Source organism: Carcharhinus amblyrhynchos, chromosome 1 (genome assembly GCF_965287045.1).
Source record: "Carcharhinus amblyrhynchos chromosome 1, sCarAmb.v2.hapA, whole genome shotgun sequence".
Classification (NCBI taxonomy): Eukaryota; Metazoa; Chordata; class Chondrichthyes; order Carcharhiniformes; family Carcharhinidae; genus Carcharhinus; species Carcharhinus amblyrhynchos.
The window spans coordinates 5,968,217-5,981,524 of NC_137324.1; the positions used below are offsets into that span (position 1 = coordinate 5,968,217).

Genomic DNA, 13,308 nt, shown 5'->3' on the forward strand with positions numbered 1-13,308 from the left:
TTCACCACCATCCTCTCCAGGGGCAACTAAAGATGGACAAAAGAATGCTGGCCTAGCTAGTAATGTCTACTTCCCATAAAATGAATTTAAAAGAGATTCTATGAATGCTGCCAATATTTTAAGACTTTGCTATTTATTTTTGATAGCATGGCATTGTGGAGATTTATTGATTTTTTTATGACCCATTTTCTCCATTATTTTGCTGTCAGTCACAAGTGGGCCATTTCGGTCCATGTGCTTTATGACCCGTGACTATCGGCTAAGAACAGTTCAGCACAGGAACAGGCCCTTCAGCCCACCAAGTCTGTACCGACACATACTTCTCTAATATTTTCTTGTGTGGTCTGTATCCCTCTATTCCCTACCTATTCACTATCTATCTAGATGCCTTTTGAACAGCTATGGAATCTGCTTCCAGCACCTTCTCCAGCAGCGCGTTCCATATCCTGTGTGTGAAAAACTTGCCCCTTACATCTCTTTTAAAACTTTCCCCCTCTCACTTTCAACCTATACCCCTGTGTAATTGACCCTTTCACCCTGAGGAAAAAACTCTGTCTATCCACTCTATCCAAGCCTGTCATTATCTTGTAAACCTCTATCAGGTTCTCCCCCCCATCCTCTGACGCTCCAATGAAAACAATCCAATTTTGTTCAACCTTTCTTCATAGTCCATATCCTCCAAACCAGGCAACATCCTGGTAAATCTCTTCTGCACCTTTTCTAATGCATCAACACCCTTCCGGTAGTGTGGTGACCAGAATTGTACACAATACTCCAAATGCGGCCTAACCAAAGTCTTATACAGCTGCAACATGATTTTCCAATTCCTATACTCAACGCTCCAATCGATGAAGGCCAGCATGCCGTACACCTTCTTAACCACCTTGTTACCACCTTCAGGGAACTGTGGATCTGCACGCCTAGATCCCTCTGTATGCTAATATTTCTAAGGGCTTCACCAATTCTCTCCATTTATTTAAATGCTTCTGTTTCATTCATATCTACGGTACATCAAACACTGCAGCTGTAAGAATGATCAAAACGTTTATTTAAATAAATCTTTATTTACATGACAGTAAGGATGGGTTTTCCGGGACTGAGCTCTGAGACACACTCTGGCCCCTTCACTGCCAGCAGACCTTCCTGCCTAACACATGGTTGGTGATCTTCTGGAAAGAAACAAGAGTGGAAGAGTATTAGCCAACAAGGTACAGACCTGAACCCAGAGACAGTTTCTGACACAAAGCAGGAATCTCAGCTCAATAGGAGAGACAGCTTTAAACACACAGTGTCAGCGGGCAGAGAGAACTCATCCCGAGTGAGGCTCAGCCCAAATGAGAACATTTGGTAATTTGGATCAAAGTGGGAGTTTGCTTCCGAGGGGAAAGATCTTTTACATTTCACTTTCCAACTTTCACATTTCAGAGTGGTCTCCTGGTGATAAGCTGAGTTATTTGGCAACTATTTCAGCAGCAGAGAAGGAAATAATCATAATGTCACTAAAACTTGGAAGGTCAAAACCTTCGGCTTGAGAGTACTTGGTACGAGGTGTAATGTGTGAAAAACTTGCATCTTGAATACGGGAAAAGTAGGGCCTAATATAGACAGACAAATAACATATATACAAGTAACCCAGAGTAGAATTGAGTTAATTGAAGACAAGGAACGTTAGGACACGGCATGACAGCTCCGTGAAATGGAATGTGTGTAACACGTGCAATTCTCTTCAATTAACTCAATTCTACTCTGGGTTACTTGTATATATGTTATTTGTCTGTCTATAAAAGGCCCTACCTTTCCCGTATTTAAGATGCAAGTTTTTCACATATTACACCTTGTACCAAAGTCATGGATGTCCAAGATGACCACATGTGCAGGGAGTGTCACCAGCTGCAGATACTGGAGCTCCAGGTTTCGGAGCTCGAATGGCAGTGGCTGGAGACACAGTGACGCACTGCGAGGCTCAGAGCTGCGTGGATAGCCTACTCAGATAGTCACACTGCAGAATAACAGCCTAAAGGCAGAGAAGGAATGGGTGACCACCAGGCAGGAGCTTCCTGCTCCCTTTGGAAGCTGGTTCCTCAGAGGAGTCAGAGCCAGGTTTGTGGCATCACAAGTGTCTGTACAGGAGGGGGAGGAAGAAGTGGGGAAGAGCAACGGGGATATATTAGTTACGGGAAGACAGACATTCCTGTGGCCAGAGACGCCACTCCAGGGCAGTGTGTTACTTCCCTTGTGCCAGGGTTAAAGTTGTGGCCGCAGGACATTCTTCTGGGAGAAGAGCCAGAGGTTGTCGTCCCGGTCGTTACCAAAGACTTAGGCAGGAAGTGGAATAGGGTCCTGCAATCAACATTTAGGGAGCTAGATAGAAAATTAACAAACAGAGACACAAACTTGGGAGTCATTGTTCAAGATTCTGTTAAGGTTAACGTACAGTTCAGTCAGCAGTTAGGAAGGTAAATGCAGTGTTAGCACTTACGTGGAGAGGGTTAGAATAGGACTAGGGGGCACAGCCTCAGGATAAAGGGAGGCAGTTTAGAACGGAGTTGAGGAGGAACTTCTTCACTCAAAGGGTGGTGAATCTCTGGAATTCTCTGCCCGTTGAAGTGGTGGAGGCTGCCTCGCTAAATATTTTTAAGACGCGGGTTGATGGTTTTTGATAAGAGAGGGGATTAAGGGTTATGGGGAGAGGGCGGGAATGTGGAACTGAGCCACGACAGATCAGCCATGATCTTACTGAATGGCGGGGCAGGCTCGAGGGGCTGGATGGCCTACTCCTGCTCCTATTTCTTATGTTCTTAATACAAGAGCAGGAATGTACTTCTGAGACTGGATAAGGCTCTGGTCAGTTTCCATTTGGAATACTTTTGGGCCCTGTATCTAAGGAAGGATGTGCTGGCCTTGGAAAGAGTCCAGAGGAGGCTCACAAGAATGATCACTGGAATGAAGAGCTTGTCGTATGAGGAAAGGTTGAGGACTCTGGACCCTCGTTGGAGTTTAGAAGGATGAGGGGGGATATTATTGAAACTTACAGGCCCTGGTGGGGGAAGAGGGGGGTTCATGGGACCTGCAAGCTGGACCCTGGGAGGGAGGGGGGGAGGGGGGGTTCACAACCAGCAGGCTGGGCCCCTGGGGGGGTACAGGATCAGCAGGCTGGGGCACCAGGACACCAGATTGCCAATGGTACATGTTCTCAGCTGCAGGCCTGATAACTGAAGGTACAGCCACTCTCACTGAAGCCAGTCTCAAATCAGCTCCTGATTCCCGGAGCTGGATACTCCTGGGAATGCTTCAGGTGACAACCTAGCCCATGTGGTGGCAGCAGTTCAGCTGAGAGACTGTGTCCCCACAACTACTGACCATTTACAGAGAGACACCGACACCCACTGAGTCAATATTTTGGAATTCCCTCCTCAAGAGCACTGGGGGTAAATTACCCACACCACACAGACAGCAGCGGATGAAGGCGGTGGCTCAGTAGCAACTTTGAGGGCAATTAGAGATGGGTAATAAATGCTGTCCTAGCCAGCGACACCCACAAATAAAAAACCACACACAGCATCACGTAGGTACATCACAAATACGTATCCATTCATACTCAGAGTGATCGGTTTAGCAGAGAGTCCAGCAGCACTCTTCCCCAGGTTCGGATTGTTAGAATGTACATTGCTCCGGGCTGCTGAGCGAGGTCTTACCTGTTTGTACAGCTGAGCCTTCAGTCTGTTAGTCTGATACTCTGCCTTTCGCTTGTCCTCCTCTCGTTTCCTGACGACCTCAGGAAGCTGTTCGTACAGACTGCAAATGGACAGATAAAAGGGACGTAGTGAAATCCCACCACCTGACTCTCGCGGCTTCAGAACTGTCAACGGTGAAGGAGGTAACTCAGCCAGAGTTCACTCTGAACACTCCTACTCACTGCTCCATTCTGGGTCCTGACCCTCTTCTCCAGCTTACCCCAAAGACAGAGACCCTCATCACCCCCTGGATTTCCAGCCCCCCCACCTGAGCACCTCCCATCCAGGTCACAAACAGATTTACTCAATACAATCTCTTGTAACTTTGACCTGTGTGATTTGAACTCAGGACGTGCCCCCGGTTGCTGGGCAGTTTTGGGTTGAGCGCCCAGAGAAAAGGGGGAATCCTGAGTGCCCTGCAGTGATGTTTTAGAATCTGAGGAACGTTGCAGCACAGAAAGAGGCCATTCAATCACTGTGTCTGTTTGTGTGGACTATTCCCAAGAGTCTGACACCAAGAGGACCACAGACAGCTCGCCACCGTCACCATCACATTCTGCCAGCGCTTGATGGGGTGAACACAGAGAACAGTCCCAGGATGGGATCCAGTAGGACTGAGATGAGGAGAAATCACTTCACTCAGAGTTATTGGAGATCTGAGGCCAGCAGGATCCCCTTTGTGGGGTGTGAATGGGTTAGGCAGTTTCCTATCACCGCTTTAGGCTATTCCTAGGCAGTGCTAGGAAACATCACCGGCAGTGTGGACTTTCCATCACTGAATCAACTGAAGGCTGGGATGGGTAGATTTTTGATCTCTAAGTAAGTTAAGGGATAGAGTGATAGAGGGTTACAGCATGGAAACAGGCCCTTCGGCCCAACTTGTCCATGCCACCCTTTTGTTTTTTTAACACCTAAACTAATCCCAATTGCCCGCATATGGCCCGTATCCCTCTATACCCATCATACCCCCATGTAACTATCTAAACACTCCTTAAAAGACAAAATTGTACCCGCCTCTACTACTGCCTCTGGCAGCTTGTTCCAGGCACTCACCACCCTTTTGTATCTCTCCCCTCTCACCTTAAACCTATGCCCTCTAGTTTTAGACTCCCCTAGCTTTGGGAAAAGATATTGACTATGTAGCTGATCTATGCCCCTCATTATTTTATAGACCTCTATAAGATCACCCCTCAGCCTTCTACGCTCCAGAGAAAAAAGTCCCAGTCTATCCAGCCTATCCTTATAACTCAAACCATCAATCCTGGTAACATCCCAGTAAATGGGAATATGGGGAATGGCTGGCAAAATGGTGTTGGAAGCCAAAATTAGCCAGGACGGCAATGAGTGGAGGTGGTGCAGTCAATGGGCTGTACGCTTGTCTACTCCCGTTGCTGTGTGCATTCCCAGAGTAACACTCACCGCTTGGACCTGTCAAACATCTCCCGCTTTGGGATCTTCCTCTTCAATAAAATGGCTTCGGCTGAAAGATACAAGACAGGTGATACTGGCGGACAGACAAACTGTTAAACATGCTGAACTCCGACAATAAAACACGCTGGGATCGGAAACAGTTCACACACAATCGAGTAATTTGAGGTTAATTGGTTAAGTACGTTACTGGGTGAATAATCAGTGACCAAGAGGCTGTCACCTTTGTGCACTAATGGGTTAAATTTGATTTGATTCCTCAAAGGGGGAAATCGGACTGGGGTTTTATTTCTCTTGGAATAAAGCTCTGTCTGGAAGAAGAAAAGATTTGGTTGCTTCGTATCGAATTAGCCATTGGAGTTTTATACTACAAAGGTGCAGGATACAAGCGTTACTGGCAGGTCCATCCTGTCCCATGACCTATCCTAGATACAGTGGGCACACCTATATAGCTTGCTTGACCACTTCAGAGAGCAGTTACAGTATAGTGACATGAATGTGGGAGTCACACCTAGACTCACAAAAGGGAAAAGGATTACAGGTTTCACTACTAAACCAGCTGACTACAAACCTCAAAGTCTGATTAAATATCAGATTTTGAATGTAGGTTACTAGGTCAGGGATATCATTCACCGCCAGACTGAGTCTTAATGACATGTGGAATATCAGATGGTACTGATAGGTGGGTGAGAAACTCCATTATTAGTGTGGATATAGTTTCTGCGTGTGGTACACAAGGTATAATATAGAATCGTCTGCACATTCATACTTACCACGCTGACAGCCCTGCCTATTTCTGGGGCCTGTCTCCCGGGACTGGTTGAAAAGTCTCTCTCTCTCACTCTGCAGGATGCTCTGTATCTTCCTCTCTTCGATCAGTAACTCCAGGCGCCTGACCCGCTGTCGGGAATGGGAGATGAAATCCGGTCGGTTCATGTGCAAGGCCTCCTGTCAAACCATAAAATGAAGCAGGTATCTGTGGGTGCGATTCTGGACTCTGTATTGAGCCACAGCACACTGGGACACTCCTGATCTCAGAAAGGGCCACAGAGTGCACAGTCTTCTCTGAAGATTCGCTGCCGGGACCCCGCAGCGCTCAGTCACACTGCCGGGACCCCGCAGCGCTCAGTCACACTGCCGGGACCCCGCAGCGCTCAGTCACACTGCCGGGACCCCGCAGCGCTCAGTCACACTGCCGGGACCCCGCAGCGCTCAGTCACACTGCCGGGACCCCGCAGCGCTCAGTCACACTGCCGGGACCCCGCAGCGCTCAGTCACACTGCCGGGACCCCGCAGCGCTCAGTCACACTGCCGGGACCCCGCAGCGCTCAGTCACACTGCCGGGACCCCGCAGCGCTCAGTCACACTGCCGGGACCCCGCAGCGCTCAGTCACACTGCCGGGACCCCGCAGCGCTCAGTCACACTGCCGGGACCCCGCAGCGCTCAGTCACACTGCCGGGACCCCGCAGCGCTCAGTCACACTGCCGGGACCCCGCAGCGCTCAGTCACACTGCCATTATCCATGTAGAGACAGAGGGTGTCAGCTCAGCAGATCGATTCCCCCCAGCTTACAGAGAGATTCTCTGGCATACACAAGGACCCCATCCCCACAGCACTCCCTTCCTGCTTATCCTACCACCGCCCCTCCCCTCCCTGGAACGTGGCTCCCATCTCACCACACAAAATAATCAAAGGACACCAGTTCACACAATTGAGTGGTCTAACACCGACTAACACAGGTGACATTGTTTTGGCAACAAGGGTTTCACGGTGCAGGATTCAGTGGCTGGTCTGGACATCAGGGTTCTGTTCTTTTGCTTTACTCACGAGTCCTTTGATTTTTCCTCTCAGTGGAAGGTAATGAATTTTGGAAAGTCAAATACAGATAGGAAATATACAGTAAATGGCAGAACCCTTAAAGAGTATTGATGGGCAGAGGGGTAGGTACAGGTACACAGGTCACTGAAAGTAGCAACACAAGTGGAGAAGGTAGTCAAGATGGAGGCATACAGCACGCTTGCCTTCATTGTTCGGAGCACTGAGTTTAAAAATTGGCAAGTCATGTCGCAGCTTTATAGAACCTTAATTAGGATGCACTTAGAATTATCGTGTTCAATTCTGGTCGCCACACTGCCAGAAGGATGTCGAGACTTTGGATAAAAGATTTACCAGGATGTTGCCTGGTATGGAGGGCATCAGCTATGAGGAGAGGTTGGAGAAACTTGATTTGTTCTCACTGGAGCAACGGAGGTTGAGGGGCGACCTGATAGAAATCTACAAGATTATGAGGGGCATGGACAGAGTGGATAGTCAGCAGCTTTTTCCCAGGGTGGAAGAGTCAATTATTTGAGGGCACAGGTTTAAGGTGCAAGGGGCAAGGTTTAAAGGAGATGTACGAGGGAGATGTTTTTTTTTACATAGAGAGGAGTGGTGGGTGCCTGGAACCCGTTGCTGGGGGAGGTAGTGGAAGCAGATACAGTAGTGAGTTTTAAGGGGTGTCTTGACAAGTACAGGTACAGGATGGGAATGGAGGAATATGGTCCCCGGAAGGGTAGGGGGTTTTGGTTCAGTCGGACAGCATGGTTGGTGCAGGCTTGGAGGGCCGAAGGGCCTGTTCCTGTGCTGTAATTTTCTTTGCTGTTGGCAGTGGAGGTTGTTTTGCTCCAGATTAGCAGTTGTGACACAAAAAATTCTCTCTGGTCACATGACTAAGCAATTCTTTGCAAAAGAAGAAATTGTCCCTCATCGAATCCCTGTCAATTTACCAATGTTAGCTCAGAGCTGCCAGTCCACGCTGTGAGTTACAGGGTAAACTTTCCACACATTTCTAATTCTCCCTGAGCTCCTGGTCAGTACAAGCTGACATTTTGTCAGTATCCTGTTTGATTTTACTATCAGAAAGAGGAACTTTATCAAATTCAGCAATGGTCTTCAATTTCACTCAGAGGTCAACCCCCATGGAATTAGTGTCCTGCATATTATCCGAGACCCCCACTCACAGTCCAACATTTTGTTCTCTGAGCTCCTGGAGTACAGTAGAGACGTGCTGGAGAGTGAACAGTGTTTTGTATTGAGATGGTGCTTCAGATCACTCAGTACATTGCAGTGTTTGAGAGCCCCTCCCTGTAAACCAGGATAGGACAAGAGGCTCCTGCAAACAGGAGACTCCAAAGCCCGAGTAGCTGTCACTGTGCTGCGCGTGTGTGCGTGTGTGTGTGTGCACGTGCACACAATGTGTACACAGGAATCTCACTTTCCTCTCCTGGGGTTCTGTTGCTTTCGCCACATCAGAATCAGAACAGGATTCTTCCCCTCGCTTCAGGAACTAATCCATGGCAAACCGTGGTCAAACACACATACAGATACAAACACGGTTTGTACACCACCCCCACCCCACATCGCTTGATCCCTTCAACCCCAAGAGCTATATCTAATTTCTGCTTGTGATCAGTTTTGGCCTCAACTACTTTCTGTGGGAGTGAATTCCACACATTCACCACCCTCTGGGTGAAGAAATTTCTCCTCACCTCAGTTCTAAAAGTTACCCCTTATCCTCAAACTGGATTCCCCTACTACTGGGAACATTCTTTCTCAATCTATCCTGTCTAACCCTGTTAGAATTTTATAAGCTACCCTCTCACTCTTCTAAACTCCAGTGAATACAATCCTAACCAACTTAGTCTCTCCTCATATGACAGACCTGCCATCCCAGGAATCAGCCTGGTAAACCTTCACTGTGCTCCCTCTATAACAAGGACGTCCTTCCCCAGATAAGGACACCAAAACCACTCCAAGTATGGCCTCACCAATGTCTTATACAATTGCAGCGAAACATCCCCATCCCTGTACTCAAATCCTCTCACCACAAAGGCCAACATACCATTTGCCTCCTTTACTGCCTGCTGTACTTGCATGCTCACTTTCAGCCACTGATTCATAAGGATACCAAGGTCTCACCGAGTATCCACCTCTCTCTCAATGTACACTCATTCAAGGATGATATCGGCGGGTGGTCAGATGGACAGAACACTGGCAAATGGAATTTAACCCTGAAAGTGTCAGGTGTTACATTCTGGGAGGACAAACAAGGTAAAGATATGAACAGGAGGAAGCTGAGTACAGAGGACCAGAGGAACCCTGGGTGCCTGTCCACAGATCCCTGAAAAAGGCAGAACAGGTAGATAAAAGGTGGTTAAGAAAGCATATCAGATACCTGCTTTTGTTAGCCGAAGCTGAAAATAAGAGCAGGGAAGTGATGATGGAGCTGTATAAAATGCCTGTTAGGCCACAGCTAGAGCGCTGTGTGCAGTTCTGGTCAGCACATTATAGGATCGCACTAGAAAGGGTGCAGAGGAGGTTCGCCAGAATGTAGCCTGGGATGGAACATTTCAGCTTTGAAGAGAGGCTGGTTGGGTTGGGATTGGTTTCCTTTGAGCAGACAGACTGACGGGGGGCCTGACTGAGGTGTACAGAATTACAAGGAAAATAGATAGAGTGGTGGGAATCTGGAACTCGCTGCCTGAAAGGGTGGTAGAGGTGGGAACCCTCGCAGCATTTTAGTAATATTTAGATGAGCACTTGAAATGTCATTGCATACAAGGCTACAGAGCAAGAGCTGGTGAAAGAGATTGGGATAGGCGCTAGACAGCTGGTGCAGATATGATGGGCCTCTGTGTCCTAGTAAAACTCTGACTCGAGGGCTGAGAGGAAATTTGATGAAGGATTTGGAGAAGAGAGTAGGTGGGAGGAACCATTCCCACTCCATGAGAGGATTGAAAAGGAGAGGGCATAGATTTAAAGTCAATGGCAAAAGAAACAGAAATGGCTCGAGGAGAAATTTTTCATCCCTGAGTATGGAATGCTGTGCCTGGGAATGCAGTGGAGACAGGTTCAATTGAAGTATTCAAAGGGGAATGGACTATTAGTGGAAAAGGACCAATGTGCAGGGTTACGAGGAGAAGGTGGGAAAATTGTACCCAGTGGGGCCAAATGGCCTCCTTCTGCACTAATACTTGTGTAATTCAGTACTCCAAAAGAGAAAAGTCACCTTTCTTAATACGCAGATTAGAGTATATGAGAAATCTCTCTGTAAAACTGCTATATGTTAATAAATAACCATGAGAGACTCAATTAATTCCTACAGCTAAATATTAAAGTGTCTCCTCCACACACTCACCAACACCCCTGCTTCATTCACTCAGCTAACACACTGCTAACAACTGGGCTTAAATCCTCCCTCACACATTTAACTATCATTGGAACAGTGCCTGTTACTGCAAACATTCGCCATTATCAGAGCTGCACGTGTTATCCTTACTTTCAGGGTGATACGTATCAACGGGGAAGGGTTCCTCAGAGCAGCAGCGACCTGTGACAGCTCTGGGTCCCGGGTCCATTGCTGCTGTAGCTGTTTCTCTTGCAGTGGCTCTCTGCACAAGGCGGTCGATGGTAACGATGAAAAATTGCCTGAAGTGGAGCCGTGGCAGGGTCCCGGAACATTCTCTTTCCTCGAGTCCCACTTCAGCTCACCGGCAGGGATAAACCAGGCTGCAGTTTGATAAAATAGGCACAGGTTAGCTCTCATCTCCCACAGCACAGGTTATCCCAACACAGAATACCCACAACCCAATAATAAATCACTCCAGCCCAGAAAGTGTACACGGAAATGTGATCGCCCAAAAATAAAAGACGCAAGAATTCTCAGAAGTGTTTAGATTTTGGGGGAAGGGGTTTGAAGGAACAGAATCACTGGAACAGGAGGCCATTCAGCCCCTCGAGCCTGTTACACAGGAACAGGAGGAGGTCATTCAGTCCCTCAAGCCCATTACACAGGAACACAAGGAGACCATTCAGCCCTTTGGGCCTTTTACATACAGGAAGAAGTCTCATAAGACCAGGTTAAAGTCCAACAGGTTTATTTGGCTCACCACCTGACGAAGGAACAGCGTTCCAAAAGCTTGTGGCGTTTACAATCAAATAAACCTGTTGGACTTTAACCTGGTGTTGTGAGACTTCTTACTGTGTTTACCCCAGTCCAATGCCGGCATCTCCACACCAGGACTGTCATACAGGAACAGGAGAACTCTGAGCCTGTTACATGGGACCATGAGACGACCATTCAGCCCCTCGAGCCAGTCACACAGAAAGAGGAGACGACCATTCAATAACAGATGATCTTCTCTTCCTCCCCTGTTTTACTTCCTAATCCTCGCAACAACAATGCAGCAATTGGTGATGAATTGAGTGGTTGACTCCTGACTGAACAGAATGGTATCTCACCTGGCCCTGCCAACGTCCTGCCCCCTTGTCTATGTCCCCTCTGTGTGTGTGAGCTGCCCTTCTTCTTCCTGTCCTTGGCAGAGAAAGTGCGGCCTGTGGGAGAGGCTGAGTGTTGGCGCTGAGTGCCAGGGGCAGCTGAACGAGCCAGGGGTGGGTTTGAATCCGGTGAAGGGAAGGTCACACCTGCATCACGTGTCCGTCTCCCCTTAGCACTCGTCACAATCTCCAGAGATTCTGGCAGAGGACATGAAACAACACTTGTTACAAACAGAGAAAGTCAGTTTTTTAAAGCTTATAAAAGTTTATTTAGTCACAAGTAAGGTTTATGTTAACACTGCAATGAAGTTACTGTGAAATTCCCCTGGTCGCCACACTCTGGCACCTGTTTGGGTCAATGTAACTAACCAGTACATCTTTCAGACTGTGGCAGGAAACCGGAGCACCCGGAGGAAACCCACGTAGACACGGGGAGAATGTGCAGGCTCCACACAGGCAGTGAGGCAAACCGGGAATCGAACCCGGGTCCCTGGCGCTGTGAGACAGCAGTGCTAACTCACTGTGTCACCGTGCCCCCCCGGGAGTCGAACCCGGGTCCCTGGCGCTGTGAGACAGCAGTGCTAACTCACTGTGTCACCGTGCCCTCCCCCCGGGAATCGAACCCGGGTCCCTGGCGCTGTGAGACAGCAGTGCTAACCCACTGTGTCACCGTGCCCCCTCCCGGGAATCGAACCCGGGTCCCTGGCGCTGTGAGACAGCAGTGCTAACCCACTGTGTCACCGTGCCCTCCCCCCGGGAATCGAACCCAGGTCCCTGGCGCTGTGAGACAGCAGTGCTAACTCATTGTGTCACCGTGCCCCCCCCCGGGAATCGAACCCGGGTCCCTGGCGCTGTGAGACAGCAGTGCTAACCCACTGTGTCACCGTGCCCCCCCCGGGAATCGAACCCGGGTCCCTGGCGCTGTGAGACAGCAGTGCTAACTCATTGTCACCGTGCCCCCCCCCGGGAATCGAACCCGGGTCCCTGGCGCTGTGAGACAGCAGTGCTAACTCATTGTGTCACCGTGCCCCCCCCCCGGGAATCGAACCCAGGTCCCTGGCGCTGTGAGACAGCAGTGCTAGCCCACTGTGCCGCCCCATTGATTATGATTGTGTGTGGAGATTGTGGGGAGTGTCTGTCTCTACTACAACAGGAATAGCCAGGGTGGGGAGCGCCAGGGTGAGGGGTGGGTGGTGGTGCTGCCGCCAGGGTTGGGGGGGGGGGGGGGGGGGGGGGGTGAGGGAGGACCCAATGGCCACACGAGCCTGATCTGCATCAGCAACATCACAGCTGATCTGATCATGGCATCGACTCTACTTTCTGCCCTGCTTCCCATATCAAAAATGTATCATCCTCAAAGTGAAATGTTCAATGGAGCATCGATAACCCTCGGATAGAGAAATCCGAATATTCACAACCCTCTGAGATGAAGAATTTTCTTCTCATTTCAGTCTGAAATGATTGCTCCCTTATCTTGACACAAAGAATAAAGAGATCCTTTTTACTAGATTCCGCAGTTAGGGAAAGAATCCTCTCAGTGTCTACTCTATCGATAGTCAACCATCTTCTGAACCCAGAGAATGTTAGGCCCAACTTACTGTCAAAAACCTAGCCTCCTGTTCCAGCGACTAATCTGGTGAACCTTCACTGACCTGCTTCATATTAAACCTTCCTTAAAACTGGAGACCAATACCAGGTGTGGTTTCACCCAAACCCTATTCAAGTAGAAAGGGCTGTGAGCTTCAACTTTTTAGGTGTCCAGATCACCAACAACCTGTCCTGGTCCCCCCCCCCATGCCGACACTATAGTTAAGAAAGCCCCACCAATGC

At 48.8% G+C, this 13,308-nt stretch overlaps 1 protein-coding gene across 3 annotated transcripts in view; it reads right to left on the minus strand.

Moving 5' to 3' along the window:
* Positions 1-1,025: 1,025 nt before the first annotated feature.
* Positions 1,026-13,308, minus strand: part of alms1 (ALMS1 centrosome and basal body associated protein) — a 66,151-nt gene continuing 53,868 nt past the window's right edge. For all 3 annotated transcript variants that reach the window (XM_080190474.1, XM_080190386.1, XM_080190299.1), the window contains 6 exons: positions 11,443-11,676; positions 10,481-10,710; positions 5,936-6,110; positions 5,154-5,214; positions 3,696-3,795; positions 1,026-1,169 (listed from right to left, as the gene is read on the minus strand). In XM_080190474.1, coding sequence (XP_080046600.1) covers positions 1,125-1,169; positions 3,696-3,795; positions 5,154-5,214; positions 5,936-6,110; positions 10,481-10,710; positions 11,443-11,676 — 845 coding nt within the window. In that variant the 3' untranslated portion in view covers positions 1,026-1,124. The remainder of the gene's footprint in view (positions 1,170-3,695; positions 3,796-5,153; positions 5,215-5,935; positions 6,111-10,480; positions 10,711-11,442; positions 11,677-13,308) is intronic.